The sequence below is a fragment of the Sphaerodactylus townsendi genome, linkage group LG05 (assembly GCF_021028975.2).
Source record: "Sphaerodactylus townsendi isolate TG3544 linkage group LG05, MPM_Stown_v2.3, whole genome shotgun sequence".
Taxonomy (NCBI): Eukaryota; Metazoa; Chordata; class Lepidosauria; order Squamata; family Sphaerodactylidae; genus Sphaerodactylus; species Sphaerodactylus townsendi.
Window position 1 is genome coordinate 77,976,590 of NC_059429.1, and position 13,247 is coordinate 77,989,836.

The following is a 13,247-nucleotide window of genomic DNA, read 5'->3' on the forward strand; positions in this document are numbered from 1 at the left end:
CTTTGAATGTCCTGATTCCACAACACAGTTTAAATTATTTGATTTACTAGCCCATGTATTTTTAACTAACCTCTTCTGAAATTATGCAGCACAGTACTCCACAAAGAGGTATGCAAACAATATATACTGGGAACTATCCTCAAAAGTTGTTACCAGAGCTAGCAGAAGAGTCACTCTCTTATGTACCTGTTCCCCATTCAAACAAGGCATAATGCATGTGTGAACAGTTTCCAGATCACTGGCACTAACATCTGTTGGCTTACTGCTGTTGCTCCCAACAGCAGCATAGATGTATCCCTTTCACAGTATTCTGCTCCCCATCTTCTGTGGAAGAACAATTCATAAAGCCAAAGTACAAGCACCAAAAAATTATGCACCTGTGTGCCAAAAGGCAGCTTCCACAATGGTTCTAGCAAACTACTCTCCTGGAAAAAAAAATGATTTGCCCAAGGCGATTTGCTGAGACTACCCAAGTGTAGCTACCCTCCTCTCACTCCTGTTCAATATCCTCCTTTTTTGATGACACAGAAATGGACTTCATTAATCTGAGTGAAGTGGCTACTTTTCCCAAAGGTTCCAGGCTATAGGAAAGAGTTTGGATGACAGTAAATTGCTTGCAGATGGTTGCTAAAGGATACTTCCTACATTAGATTATTCTAGCTATAGTTTGAGAATACAGGTAGAATGCCAGCAGGAAAATATTCAAACACAGGAATCTATTTAAGGTCTGAATGAAAGGTGACCACACAGAGTTGGGGGAACGGCCAGACTCCTTAGCCTAGCAGAGCAGAGCAGGTTCTCTGTATTCTGAAGAAATGTTCTTTTGCAGTTCTCTTCAAGCAGAGACTATGCTCAGTGGGGCTTTTTACATGCAAAGTATGTGATTTATCACTGAGCTATGGCCTCTTGAGATGCACACTGTAGTTCACATGTGTCATCATTCACATGCAACTCAGACATGAGGCCGACAATTCTAGCTGCCTCTTTTACATTCAATCCCAAAACAAGAGTAGCAAAACATAATAATATTGAAGGCAGACCTAGCACAACCATGTTCTTTTCCCCCTTTATCTCACAGTCTGCTGCCCTCCCAGCAGTTTCCTCACACACACTGAGATGCGATTCAAGCAAAGAAGGCCTTCCCCTGATATGCGGGAGAACAACAGAAAAGGGCCTTTTAAACAGGCACCACCCACTGGTAGGTGCCTGAGGCTGTAGCAAGCAGCACTAATCACAGCTCTCCCTGAGAGGCCAAAGAAATTCAATTGGCATGCTTACCGCAGTGCTTCTGAAAGGCTTGGGGTTTGACCACTTGGCCACAGTGGTTACATACTACCAGGTAGAACTCATCATGAGCAGGGCAGTGACCAAAGATAGACATGTCTGAAAGGAGAAGAGATGTGAGCAACAGGAGAGTGACCAGAGAGCTGCATGTCACTTTGTCAGCTCTTCAAGCTAAGAACACAGTTCAATAACACTCATTTATTTAGCCCAACGCTACATGAAAAGGCAAAATCTCTGAAGGCTGTGGAGTGTTTGTTTGTTTGCTTATTTTAAAGGCACAGAATGGGACATGGAGCTGAAAAGCACATGATGCATTTCTGCCATGATTACAGAAATAAACAAGCCTCATGCTCTTGGTTTCAGCTTCCTGTCTGTAAACTGGGAACACAATCACCAATCTGCCTGCCTTGCAAAGATGCAACACCAGTGAGACAGCGGTTGCAAAGCATATTGCTCATGTAAACAATATCAGCAGTCACTTATGCTAAATTAGACCACTAGTTTATCTCAGAGAGTATTCTCTGCTCTGACTGCTACCCAAGATTCTCCAGGCAGAGATGCTGGGGAACAAATCTTGGACTATATTCAAACTTAAAGAATATGAATGGATTACCCAGATCTGAATCAGGAATTACTTGATTGGCAGTTTAGTGTTCTACTGCTGAGCCATGCATTTAAAGAACTTCATAATATTTTACATGTTACTAAAAGCAAGATCTTCACAAATTTAGAGAACAAGAGCCACTGAATTTAGAAAATGGCAAAGCGGTGATGCAGCCTCTGACATGCAGGATACTAGTTGTGGCAGGACCCAAAACAGCCTTGCATTAAAACACACACACACATATGCACAAAGTGCTAAAACACTTGGTTATCCTTTCGTAATGGGACAGTCACACTCTGTCATAAGCTCTCTAACTCTGGCAGCAGGCAGCCCCGCTTCCTAGCACAGCTGGGGTGGCAGAAAAGGAAAACAAAAAGACACAGACAAGCCAGGGAGGCACTGAAAAGGCCCAGAGCAGCAGGGCAGGGGAGGAGGTCCGCCAAAGAGGAGGGGGAGGACTCCACTCCTGCGCAGATTGGCTGAGGGTCTCGCTAATTAGGAGGAGGTGCCGAAGCAGGACAGCAAAACAGCAGAAGCTCATTTGAGAGCTTTGCAATGGAAGCTGCAAACTCTATGAGATGGACAAGAAGCAGCTTACACTGCTAAGGCCTCCGGGTAAGAAGAAGAAGCGGACCAAGGGAAAAGTTTTAGAATGCCTAGCTGGATTTAGGAAAAATACCAACCACCCTTCTGGAATCCACAAAAGACTCCACTTCAAGATAACTCTGCAGAAGGCAATCGTTCTTCTCTTTTATCGCAGACAGGACTCCCATTTGTATCTCTCACCTTGGCTAAAAATGAGATTTGCCTGTGGCCACAAAAGGCTTTGAATCTTTTTGAGCATGGCCAGGTGGTGGCCCAGTGCAAATTTCACCTAACCATTAATTCCTGAAGCTGGCATTAGGTCCTTATTCAAACATGTTTCCTGATGCTGAACTCAGTAAATATTTCTTTGTAGGAAGACTTTGTGAATGAATCTCACTTTCTGACTTTGTGAACTAATCTTACTTTCACTCAGGGCATGGCTGATCATCTGATATCCTGAGGCCAAGATCCATTACAGAAGTAGCAACGTTCTGCTTGGCCCACCCCTGCAGCATGTAACTTCAATCATTTGTGCAGATCACCTCAAGCTGTTGTTCTGCAAGTCAGAAGGGATTCTTGGGGCAGATGAGTCTTTGGGACAGCAAGAGCTGGAAAGCTGATGACCCCATGGATCCTTCCAGCTTCATAATTTCTAGCAACAAAATGATGGAGCCAAAACCTTTCACAGCAGATGGGCCTTCAAAGCAGTGAAGGCGTGCGAAGGCACCTTGTGCAGCTCTGAGCCATCTTGAATCTATTGCTAAATCCCATTAATTAGGTCTGCAGTCTGTGGAATGACATCAGGCATCAGGACAAGATCCTGGCAGCAGTAGCAGCCCTTAGTTCACATACCTGTTTATTTGTCATGGAATACTACAATATAATCAAGTCTGAGATTAGAATTGTACTGCCTGCCTTGGTGTAGCCCTCCTCCACTACACCCCAAAACATGACAAGGCCCACATCCAAGGACATAGGTAAAGGGGGGGGGGGTTTCTTGAGTTCAACCCCCCATTACATGTCTGAAGCTCCGCCCCCATTTGTGGTTTTTTTATTTTTAATTTTGTTTCCGTTTTTGGCCTACAAGGAGCACAGTTTTTAGGCTAGCAGCACCAAAATTTCAGGGATTTGTTGGGAGACTCTCCTGATGATACCAGCCAGGTTTGGTGAGGTTTGGTTCAGAGGGTCCAAAGTTATGGACTCCCAAAGGGGATGCCCCCATCCCTATTGTTTCCAATGGGAGCTAATAGTAGATGGGGCTAACCTTTTGAGGGTCCATAACGTCGGACCCCCTGAACCAAACTTCACTAAACCTACGTAGTATCATCAGATTAGTCTCTTGCTGATATCACCCAGGTTTGGTGAAGTTTGGTTCAGGGAGTCCAAAGCTATGGACCCCCAAAGTGGGTGTCCCATCCCCCATTTTTTCCAATGGGAGCTAATAGTAGATGGGGCTACCCTTTTGAGCATCCATAACTTTGGACCCCGAGAACCAAAATTCACCAAACCTGGGTGGTATCAGAAGGAGAGTCTCCTGAATATACCCTGAAAGTTTGGTACTGCTAGATTAACAATTGCACCCCTGACAGCAGGCACCCCCCAAATTTCCCCAAATTTCCCCAGATCTCTTTTTAAATCCACCCTCTTAGGCATGGATTTAAAGGGAGAATCTGAGGCCCCCAGTTTAAACATTGAAAGTGATGCTGTTTCAGGGTGGGGGATAATCCACCCTAAAATAGCATCACTTTCAATGTTGTTTGAACTGGGGACCCCAGATTCTCCCTTTAAGGTGGATTTAAAAGGAGAATCTGGGCTCCCAAGTTTAAACACCACTGAAAGTGATGCTGTTTGGGGGTGGATTCCAGCATCACAGTGGCTGCCCATTGGGGGGAGGGCGCAAAACTCAGATTTTGCACCAGGCTCCATTTTCCCTAGCTATGCCTCTGCCCGGAGGGGAGGGCAGAAGAGACTGCTGGCTGCCAATCCACCTGGTGCGGGGGGGGCAGGGCAGGAGGGTCTGCCATCCCTGGCCTAAGAGAGTTGCTTTTATAAATTCTGAGGCTGGGGGGGGGAGCTTGGGAGGTGTGGCTACACCCCCAGGGGTGGGTGGGGGTGTGGCCCTGCCCCCAACCCTCCATAAAAAATCTAAACCTACATGACTGCCCACATCCAACTGTTAGCTTATTTAAAGGAACATAACATTACTCCTAAGAAGGTGTGGCCATAAGAACAGCAAAAGGACAACATCTGTCTCTGCTCCCAACCACTGTGTATGAAAAGCAGTCCATCTCTTCCCTTCCAGACTAATTTCAGAGCATAACTTGCTGTTTAACACCACAAACTGTTCTAGGCTCATCATTCAGCATCACTATGGATTGCAAGAGGCACAGCCAGCTCCTCTTGTGTGGAAATGAAAAGGCCAGTTATGGTTTTAGCTCAGGATCCTCTGCTGTACATGGATTAATTGTTTGCCACTCCAGACTGGTGGACATAAAGCTCTCAGAGCTGCGCAACATCCACAAATGCAGAGAGCAGTCTGTCAAAACAAGGATTTCTAACAGTTAAACAGCATTTTCCAAAGCACAAAAAGAGGTGCAGTCTATGTGCTGCTTACCTTCTTTAATGAGAGTCATTGCATCCAGTTTCTTGCTCCCATTCTTATTGTTCTCTTCCAGCTCAGACCCTAATAGACAAACATAGTCCCAATCAGCATCACTAATAATCCTTGACAGATTCATCATCCACTAAAGTTACTAAGAAACCATGACATCCAGACACATCAAGATTAATCATTTTCCCCCACTGCAGCATGGCCCCAAAGCATGTTTACTCAAACACAGTTCTCACTGAGTGAAATGAAATTTCCTAGTAAGGGTTACATCCTTTACAGACTCACAAAATCCTTAAGGACAGCCAGCATGTTGTAGTGGTTAAGAGGGGTACACTCTAATCTGGAGAACCAGTTTTGATTCCCCGCTCCCCTACACAAGCAGCAAACTCTAATTTGGGGAATCAGATTGGATTCCCCATTCCCTTACATGCTAGGTGATGTTGAGCTAGTCGCAGTTCTGTCAGAACTCTCTCATCCCCACCTATCTCTCAAGGTGCCAGGGGGGAGGGCAGGGGTTGGGGGAGGCGACTAAAAGTCACTTTGAAACTGTTTTCAGTAGAGAAAAGTGGAGGGTATTTTAAAACTCTGCTTATGAAAACGTCAGTGGCAGGGAAAGTTTCTATCCTGGCTGCATATCACACCTTCTCCATGACAGCAGTAAGCCCAAAACATCACAGCCCAGAATTGAAAAGAGCCATCTGCCAGCCCCATTGGACAAAATAGTAACATTGAAAAAGAAGGAGAAAAAATAAATCTGCATACCAGGTCAGAGGATCCTTTTCTTGGAGCCCTCCAAAACTACCTACGCACAGCATATATCTACAACCTACTGTTTAAAACAAATCATTGTGTTATTATTATTATATTTCTGTTCCACCATTAATTCAAAAAGGCTTGGAGTGCATGTAGATGTATTAGAGAAAGGTTAACTTATTTTATCCTCACAACTCTACCAGGGATGACTACAGATGCTGTGGGCCCTCAGAAAGAGGATGGATTTGTGGCCACTGTCTCTCTTCCCCCTTTTCTCCATTTTGAAGCTCCCTTACTCTCCCTTCAGAGGGGCTCTACCAGAAGGAGCAGGTTGCCATTCTTCCCATACTCCTTTGAGCTTTGTTGGCAGAAGTGGAGCTTAAATGAGAGCAAAAGAACCTCCTGTTCCACATCCACTAGGAAGTCATCTCAGAAATCCCTACAACATAATGGAAATATCAGAGACAGCCTCTCATTCCTAATGAAAGAGGGGCATGGCAAAAGCACCGTTGTATTCTGTTGTGCTCCTTTTTAGTTATTGTGGCTTTCACAGATGGCTTAAAAAGCCATGCAAGAAAAGGCTCAGTGAAACTCCTCCCACCAGGAAAAGGGCAGAAGGAATTGACCCAGAGCCCTTGTGATATCACAGGGGCCCTGGGGTAATTTCTTGTTTTGCAGTGGGAAGGGTATCAGCAGAATACAATGAATCAGGATACAGGCCAAGAAGCGGTACTGGGTTCTCAGCCGGATCACGGTCCTTGGAAGGCATCTTGAACCCTGCAAAGCGAAACAGGCTGAGAGGGAATGACAGGCCCAAGGTCACCCAGTGAACTTCATACATGAATTGGAAATGCATTCAAAAGCCATTTTCATAGTTTTAGAGTTGCCGTTCTTAAAGGTATTAAGAGAATGAGGATCCTTAAGAATCAGCCCACCTAATGTGGCAGATGTTTCTGAGGTTTTGCAAACATACAGCAGTGGAGTTGCTGAATCTCATACTTCACTGCCTGCTGCTTCAGCAGAATCGCTCTGCCAATCCGTATCAATCAAGAGGTGTCCAGAAGACAATGACAGGCGCACACAGAACCATCCATAGCCTGCTTTGCAAATCACAAAGATGTGGCCACAGGGTAAAAACAGGGCTTTTCTCAACTCTTGTTGAGAGTAACCACTTCTAAACTCATCTTTTCCTTTCAGAGGGTTGTGTTCACATATTCAAGTCCACCAGGATACAGTGTGTGCATGTACACACATTCACACAAGGGACAAGGTGCTCTCTCTGTTCCCCCCTTCGTCTGCCTCAGCTTTTCTGCTCTGCCAGTTGTCAACACAAAGCTTCTAAAACAGAGGCCCTGAGATGGACTTCACAATGGAACTTGCCAATTCCAAATTAAACCAAGGCTACTCACTGCCCATTCAGCTCCTGAAACCAAACTCTTGCTGAAGCCAAATTATCTTTGGTGTCACGGTCTAAAACCAGCTTGCCCTAGAAACATGTTAATATTCATAAACTTTTCATTACTGCAGCAACCTTTTCTTATTTTGCTGTGTGTATGCATGTGCATGCATGTTTATAAGCAAATGTCAACAATGAGCTAGATCAATGATTCTCAACCTGGGGGTCTGGACCCCTTTGGGGGGTCGAACAACTCTTTCACAGGGGTCGCCTAGGACTCTCTGCATCAATGTTCTCCATTTGTAAAACGGATAAATGTTAGGGTTGGGGGTCACCACAACATAAGGAACTGTATTAAAGGGTCACAGCATTAGGAAGGTTGAGAACCACTGAGCTAGATGGTAATGCAATCTCTACAAAAATACAAGAAATGAAACACAGGACTTTTGGGGCTAACTCTTGCATACCTGTGACTGTCCCTGAATTCTTTACACCTAGGTATCTCTTTGCACTACACAGGCATTTCCAAGATGCCCACTAGCTCCTTACAATGCATAAGCAAAGGCTCCTAAAAGGGGAAATAAGGCATGAAGGGGCTCATTTGTGTAAAAAAGTAACAGGGGTTGCCTCCAGAGTCCTAATTCCTCAGCGCTAAACACAATAAGATACTCCTTTGCATCTAATAGATTTCACACCACATGGTGCCCTCACAAAGACAAGATGTACCTGTTACAATTAACCAACTGTTTCAGCAGCAAAATCCAAATAGCTGATTCTCTCTCTCTCTTCTGGCACTGACATGTATAACAAGCATTAATTTCTTAATAGGGTAACAGAGAAAAAATACCAAAGCAAAACCATTGGGGAAGTGACCTGGGTGAGCTTTCCCCGCCTTTCACATCTTTTAGTACTCTATATTGATAAGCAACCAATAAATAAGACGAGCCAAGGGAGTAAGAGGATGTGTTTGCAAAGGAAAATGTTCAGCCTCCTTCTAAATCCCTGAAAACACACAAGTCATTATGCAAACTCTGCTGGAGCTGTAAGTAGATCAGGAAACATAGGAAGCACTAACTATATCAAGTGCAAAGGGAAGATAATGGAGGGGGAAGGGAGAAGCTCAATAATACAAAAAGCATCACCAGGGACAGCTCCGTGAATCTCACCGCCCCTTCTGGAGTCTGCTGTCAGGCAGCACTCAAGAAAGTCCAACATTCCACAGAGATATTCCTGGGCGATTTCAAGGATTCTTAGAACAATTGCAAGGGGCCAGCATTTCCATCCACTACCTTCACCCCCGCATCCATCCCCTAGGCAAATTATTGAGAGCAGATAAGTGGCACGAGGGGACAGCACAGAATGGCAAAGAAGGAGAATGGAGATGCTGAATCAAGGAATACGGAGCTGAGGATATGCAGCTTCAGAGGAGATCATCAGAAATTTTATGCGAGGAGTATGGCCAGGTCAACAGAGCAGAAACAGTGTGGTGTATATAGGATAAAAGAGAAGGTGCAGGGGCGGGGACCAGTTTCAGTGGCCTAAGCAAAGATTCTGATGGAAACGGAACAACTTCCAGAAGAGGAAATCCAACTGAAAAGCACAGATGGGGGAGTGGGTGCAGCAAAAGTGGATTACTAGAAAGACTTTTAAGGAACTGGTTGAGAAAACTGTGATGGGATTTAAAGATCAAGACCTGTGGGGAGTTGCAGGCAGTTTGGAATTTCACAGGAACATTTCTGGAACCGAGGGAGAGAAGTATCAGCTGGAGAAAGATCATCAGCAGGATTTCAAAAGATCCACAAAATAACAGATGATCAAGAAGGCCCACAAGTGCTATGATAGTCTCAAAAACATGGAATCTTATTAACGTTGTTTCCAGGAAATTGAAAAGTGGATATATGGAGATCAAACAGGAGGAAGAATGCTCAGGTGAAATGGAGACAGACAACATGGCTTAAAGGATCACACGAGGTCAAAGTGCAGGCATTAGGAATTCTGGGGAGCCTGCTAACAGAAAATGTAGCTGGCACATATAAATAAGACTGCAGACTCGGGGATCACAAAGATCCGGTAAGTATGGCTTAAAATACGATGCTCGTGCTATACTAAGGGATCAAGTAGAAAAGAGAGCTAAAGAACCACATGTATGCACTCCCTTAAAAGCAAAGACCATAGCTGTATGATCAAAGTGTGCATCCTCGTTACATCAGGATCGGAAGAGGCGATCCAATGAGTGGACTCGGGAGAACCGAGGGAACAAGGTTTAGCAAGAGCAGAAGGAAGAATCTACCAGGCAGGGAACGGAAAGAGGCGGCACTAGGACCCGGCGGCTCCTTTGTTTGGGGCGACGGGGCGAGGGAGGGGGGGAGAGTGAGGGAAGAAGCTCGACGGCGGCGGCGGCGGCACAGGCGGCGACGGAGGGTCCCCCGCTTCTCCCCGCCACCTCCCCCGTCTGCGAGCCGACGAGTGGGGCAGGCGCGCTCACCTGTCTCGGCAGCGGACGGCCCAGCTCTCTCCACCCAAGCGCTCCAGCTCTGCCCCGCGAAGTCATCGAGATTCGGCAGCCGCCGATCCACAGCAGCCATTGCTGCTGCTACCGCCGCCGCGCGTCCACGCACCGCCATCACCGCACGAGAACGCGCAGCCCTCCCCGCCGGAGGCAACCTCTTGCGCAGGCGCGGCCTGCTTCGTCTGTCCTGGGAAATGTAGTTCTTTAGGTTGGACACCTCTCTGCTGTGCGCGTGTAAAAGGAGAGGCGCGAGAGTCGGATGTTCCAGCTTCTTTTTCTATCCCCCACCTCAGTTTGACTTAACACCTCCAGTGTGAGGAAACAAACATTTCTGACCGTAAATCCCTTCTGAATCTCGATTGTACATAGCCCCAAGAAGTTTGTTTTCTAGCTCAGGGTCCTTGAGATGGCAGAGATGGGCAGACTACCATAGAAGAAGAAAAGGAAAAGTTGGATTTATATTCTCCCCACCCCCCTTCTCTCCTATAGGAGACTCAAAGGGGCTTACAAACTCCTTTCCCTCCCCCCCCACAACAAACACCCTGTGAGGTAGGTGGGGCTGAGGTCAAAAGAACTGTGACTAGCCCAAGGTCACCCTGCTGGGGTGTGTTGGAGTGTACAGGCTAATCTGAATTCCCCAGATAAGCTTTCACAGCTCAGGCGGCACAGCAGGGAATCAAACCCAGTTTCTCCAGATTAGAGTACACCTGCTCTTAACCACTACACCACTGCTGCTCCTTAGGGACACAGTTGCACCTAGTCCACAAAATAGGCTACTAGTCTCAAGATGGGACTAGCAATTCTTTCAGAATTATAGTTATTCTCCACACTACAGCGATCAGCGCTCCTACAGGAAATGACAATTTCAGACATGCCATGGTATATCATAGAGGCTAGCAAAACCAGAAATCCTAAAATGACACTGCATCCGTGTTGTGTACTTGTATACGCTTCTATCCCCAAATTGCACCCCAGGAATTTTCCAAGCCACAGTAGGCAATACTATCTCAAAAGATTAACCAATGCATACCTGTTCCTGCAGCATAGTATACCCACGTTCTCTAGTTCACTCAGTAATGTACAGCTGCTTCCTACTCATGCTTTGTTCTTAAATCTTCATTGGCACTTAAGAAGTTCTTTCTTAATGTAGAGCAAAGGAAGGAGGCAGAAATGTTGGCTAGCTGGTATCAAGAACGTTGGAAATGATGGAGGAGAGCAAAAAGGCACCACTGTTTTTTCCCAACATTTATCGGTCCTGCCTAGTGTTGCCATGTCAGTCTGTTAAGTAAAAAACAAAAGGACTTTTGTGGCAGTTTAAAAATACGTCCGCAGTACAATCCTAAACGGAGCTGCATCCATCTCTGTACCTGGGAGGGCAGTGTGGGAGAGCCCAATTTCATCAGATTTCGAAAGCTAGCAGGGTCACTACTTGGAAGGTTCCAAGGAAGACTGCAGAGGCTATGGCAAACCACCTCACCTTCTCATTTCAAAGCCCTTGCCTGGATTACTATAAGTTGGCCGTGCCTTGACAGCACTATACACAAATGTACATCGATAACTGTAATTGTGCTTAGGATTCCTGTTATTAGGACATAAGCATTTTTACACTCTTGCTGCATCCAGTAGTTTTGTGCTATCGTTGTGCTATAATCAGGGTCCCCAACTTTTTAAAGACTGTGTGTGCACCTTTGGAATTCCCAACCACAAGATGACAGCCACAATTTTATTTATTTATTTGCATTATTTGTAGTCTGCATTTCTCACTGGGACTAGAGGCAGATTATATATGTATAGAGGGAGTCAATACATTCAGCAAGATGGGACAATTAACAAAAAATGATATTTGGGTTATAGAACTAACAGAACTGAAGCAAAACATAAGTGTTGACATGACACATTAATTTCTTGTACACACACACAGTGTTTTTACTCAGTCATACAGTGAAAATCCTTGTACTGTAGTAGCAGCTGCTGCCGAAGTAACTTTTAGAAACTCAGCCCAGCCCAATCAGAACTCCAATTGGTTGTGGTGGGTTTTCCGAGCTGTGTGGCTGTGGTCTGGTGGATCTTGTTCCTAACGTTTTGCCTGCATCTGTGGCTGGCATCTTCAGAGATGTATCACAGAGAGAAGTCTGTTACATACTGTGCTTGATTGTTTTTGATACCAAGGGAAGTCTGCTACATAGGGAGCAGACTTCCCTCTGTGATACACCTCTGAAGTTGCCAGCCACAGATGCAGGCGAAACGTTAGGAACAAGATCTACCAGACCATGGCCACGCAGCCCGGAAAATCCACAACAGCCAGCTGAATCTGGTGTGAAAGCCTTTGACAATACACAGATCTTCAATGTTCAATAAGAAACCTTGCTGGACAAAAGCCCTACCTGGTTGTCACCAGAAGAGGGCACTATGGCACCCACAGGCACTGGGCTGTAACAACCCTTGGTATCTGTGTTTTCTTATGTGAACAAGATAATCCAGTTCTACATAATTGCCACAGTGAAACAATATCACAATATTTAACAATGGCAGATGCAGCCTAATAATACTTGGCTTTAATTCAGCACTTCCTGTGTTCAAAGTATATTGAATATATTGTCTTGTTGAACTAAGATAACCTCCATATAGAAAGGCAGTTCTCAATGCCAGTGCTGGGAAATAGCAGCAGAAGAAGGTTTTGGCCTCTATGCTCTGCTTGCCTCTGGGAACAACTGTTTGTCTGCTGTGTGAAGCAGGAGACTAGACTTGATGGACCACTGGTCTGATCCAGTGGAGCATCATTCATGTTCTTTACCTTGATGCATCTTCAGAATTAACCCATTTACAGTGTCTGACAAAGTAGGTATATGCCACTATAAATGTGTTTGGCATTAGAATGCTATTTTAGTTGCAGATTAAAATGGCTACCTCTCCAGCATTACCTTATTGCATTCCTTACAACTGCCCTATAAGGTAGGTCAGCAGACATGAGGGACAGGCACAGTGACATGACGTGCCACCTGAAGTCATCAACAATTACTTCTTGGCTCATGGCTCATTCTCTTTGCACTAGACCACACCAACACCTGTGTAGAGCTTAGATGCTAAGTTTATGCCATAATAAATCTGCTAAATAGTGACTCAAAACTTCCAAGTAAGTAGAAATATCTCTGAAATGTTACATATATGAAATCATCATCACCACTACACTCTCAATGCAATATTCTGCAGCCATCCATGCTGCACAGTGATTGCTAGTGTAAAAATCAGCACTTGCTGCAAAACAGAATGTGGAGCAGAAGGGAGGCATGAACCACTTCATGTAGTAGTATAGAGAACCTGCAAGAATCTGAGATAAAGACATTTATTAACTTGTCCCAAACACAGGGAGGTTACTTACAGCATAAATTATTTTTAGAGTAATTTTTATTAAGATTCTTTGGAAACAAACTAAATATTTATACAGAAAAATACCTTCATGATAAGGTAAAAAGGGGGAAGACTCTCGATTTCTTCTGGCCAAATA

At 45.0% G+C, this 13,247-nt stretch overlaps 1 protein-coding gene across 4 annotated transcripts in view; it reads right to left on the reverse strand.

Moving 5' to 3' along the window:
- ATXN7L2 (ataxin 7 like 2) overlaps positions 1-10,984 on the reverse strand; it is a 31,012-nt gene extending 20,028 nt beyond the window's left edge. For 2 of the 4 annotated variants that reach the window (XM_048498679.1, XM_048498678.1), the window contains exons 1-3: positions 9,719-9,857; positions 5,088-5,156; positions 1,279-1,383 (exon numbers count right to left, since the gene is read on the reverse strand). In XM_048498679.1, coding sequence (XP_048354636.1) covers positions 1,279-1,383; positions 5,088-5,156; positions 9,719-9,857 — 313 coding nt within the window. Of the gene's footprint in view, positions 1-1,278; positions 1,384-5,087; positions 5,157-9,718; positions 9,858-10,772 lie in introns of those variants that run through there. The other 2 variants (XM_048498682.1, XM_048498680.1) reach the window with 2 other exon arrangements.
- Positions 10,985-13,247: the final 2,263 nt, after the last annotated feature.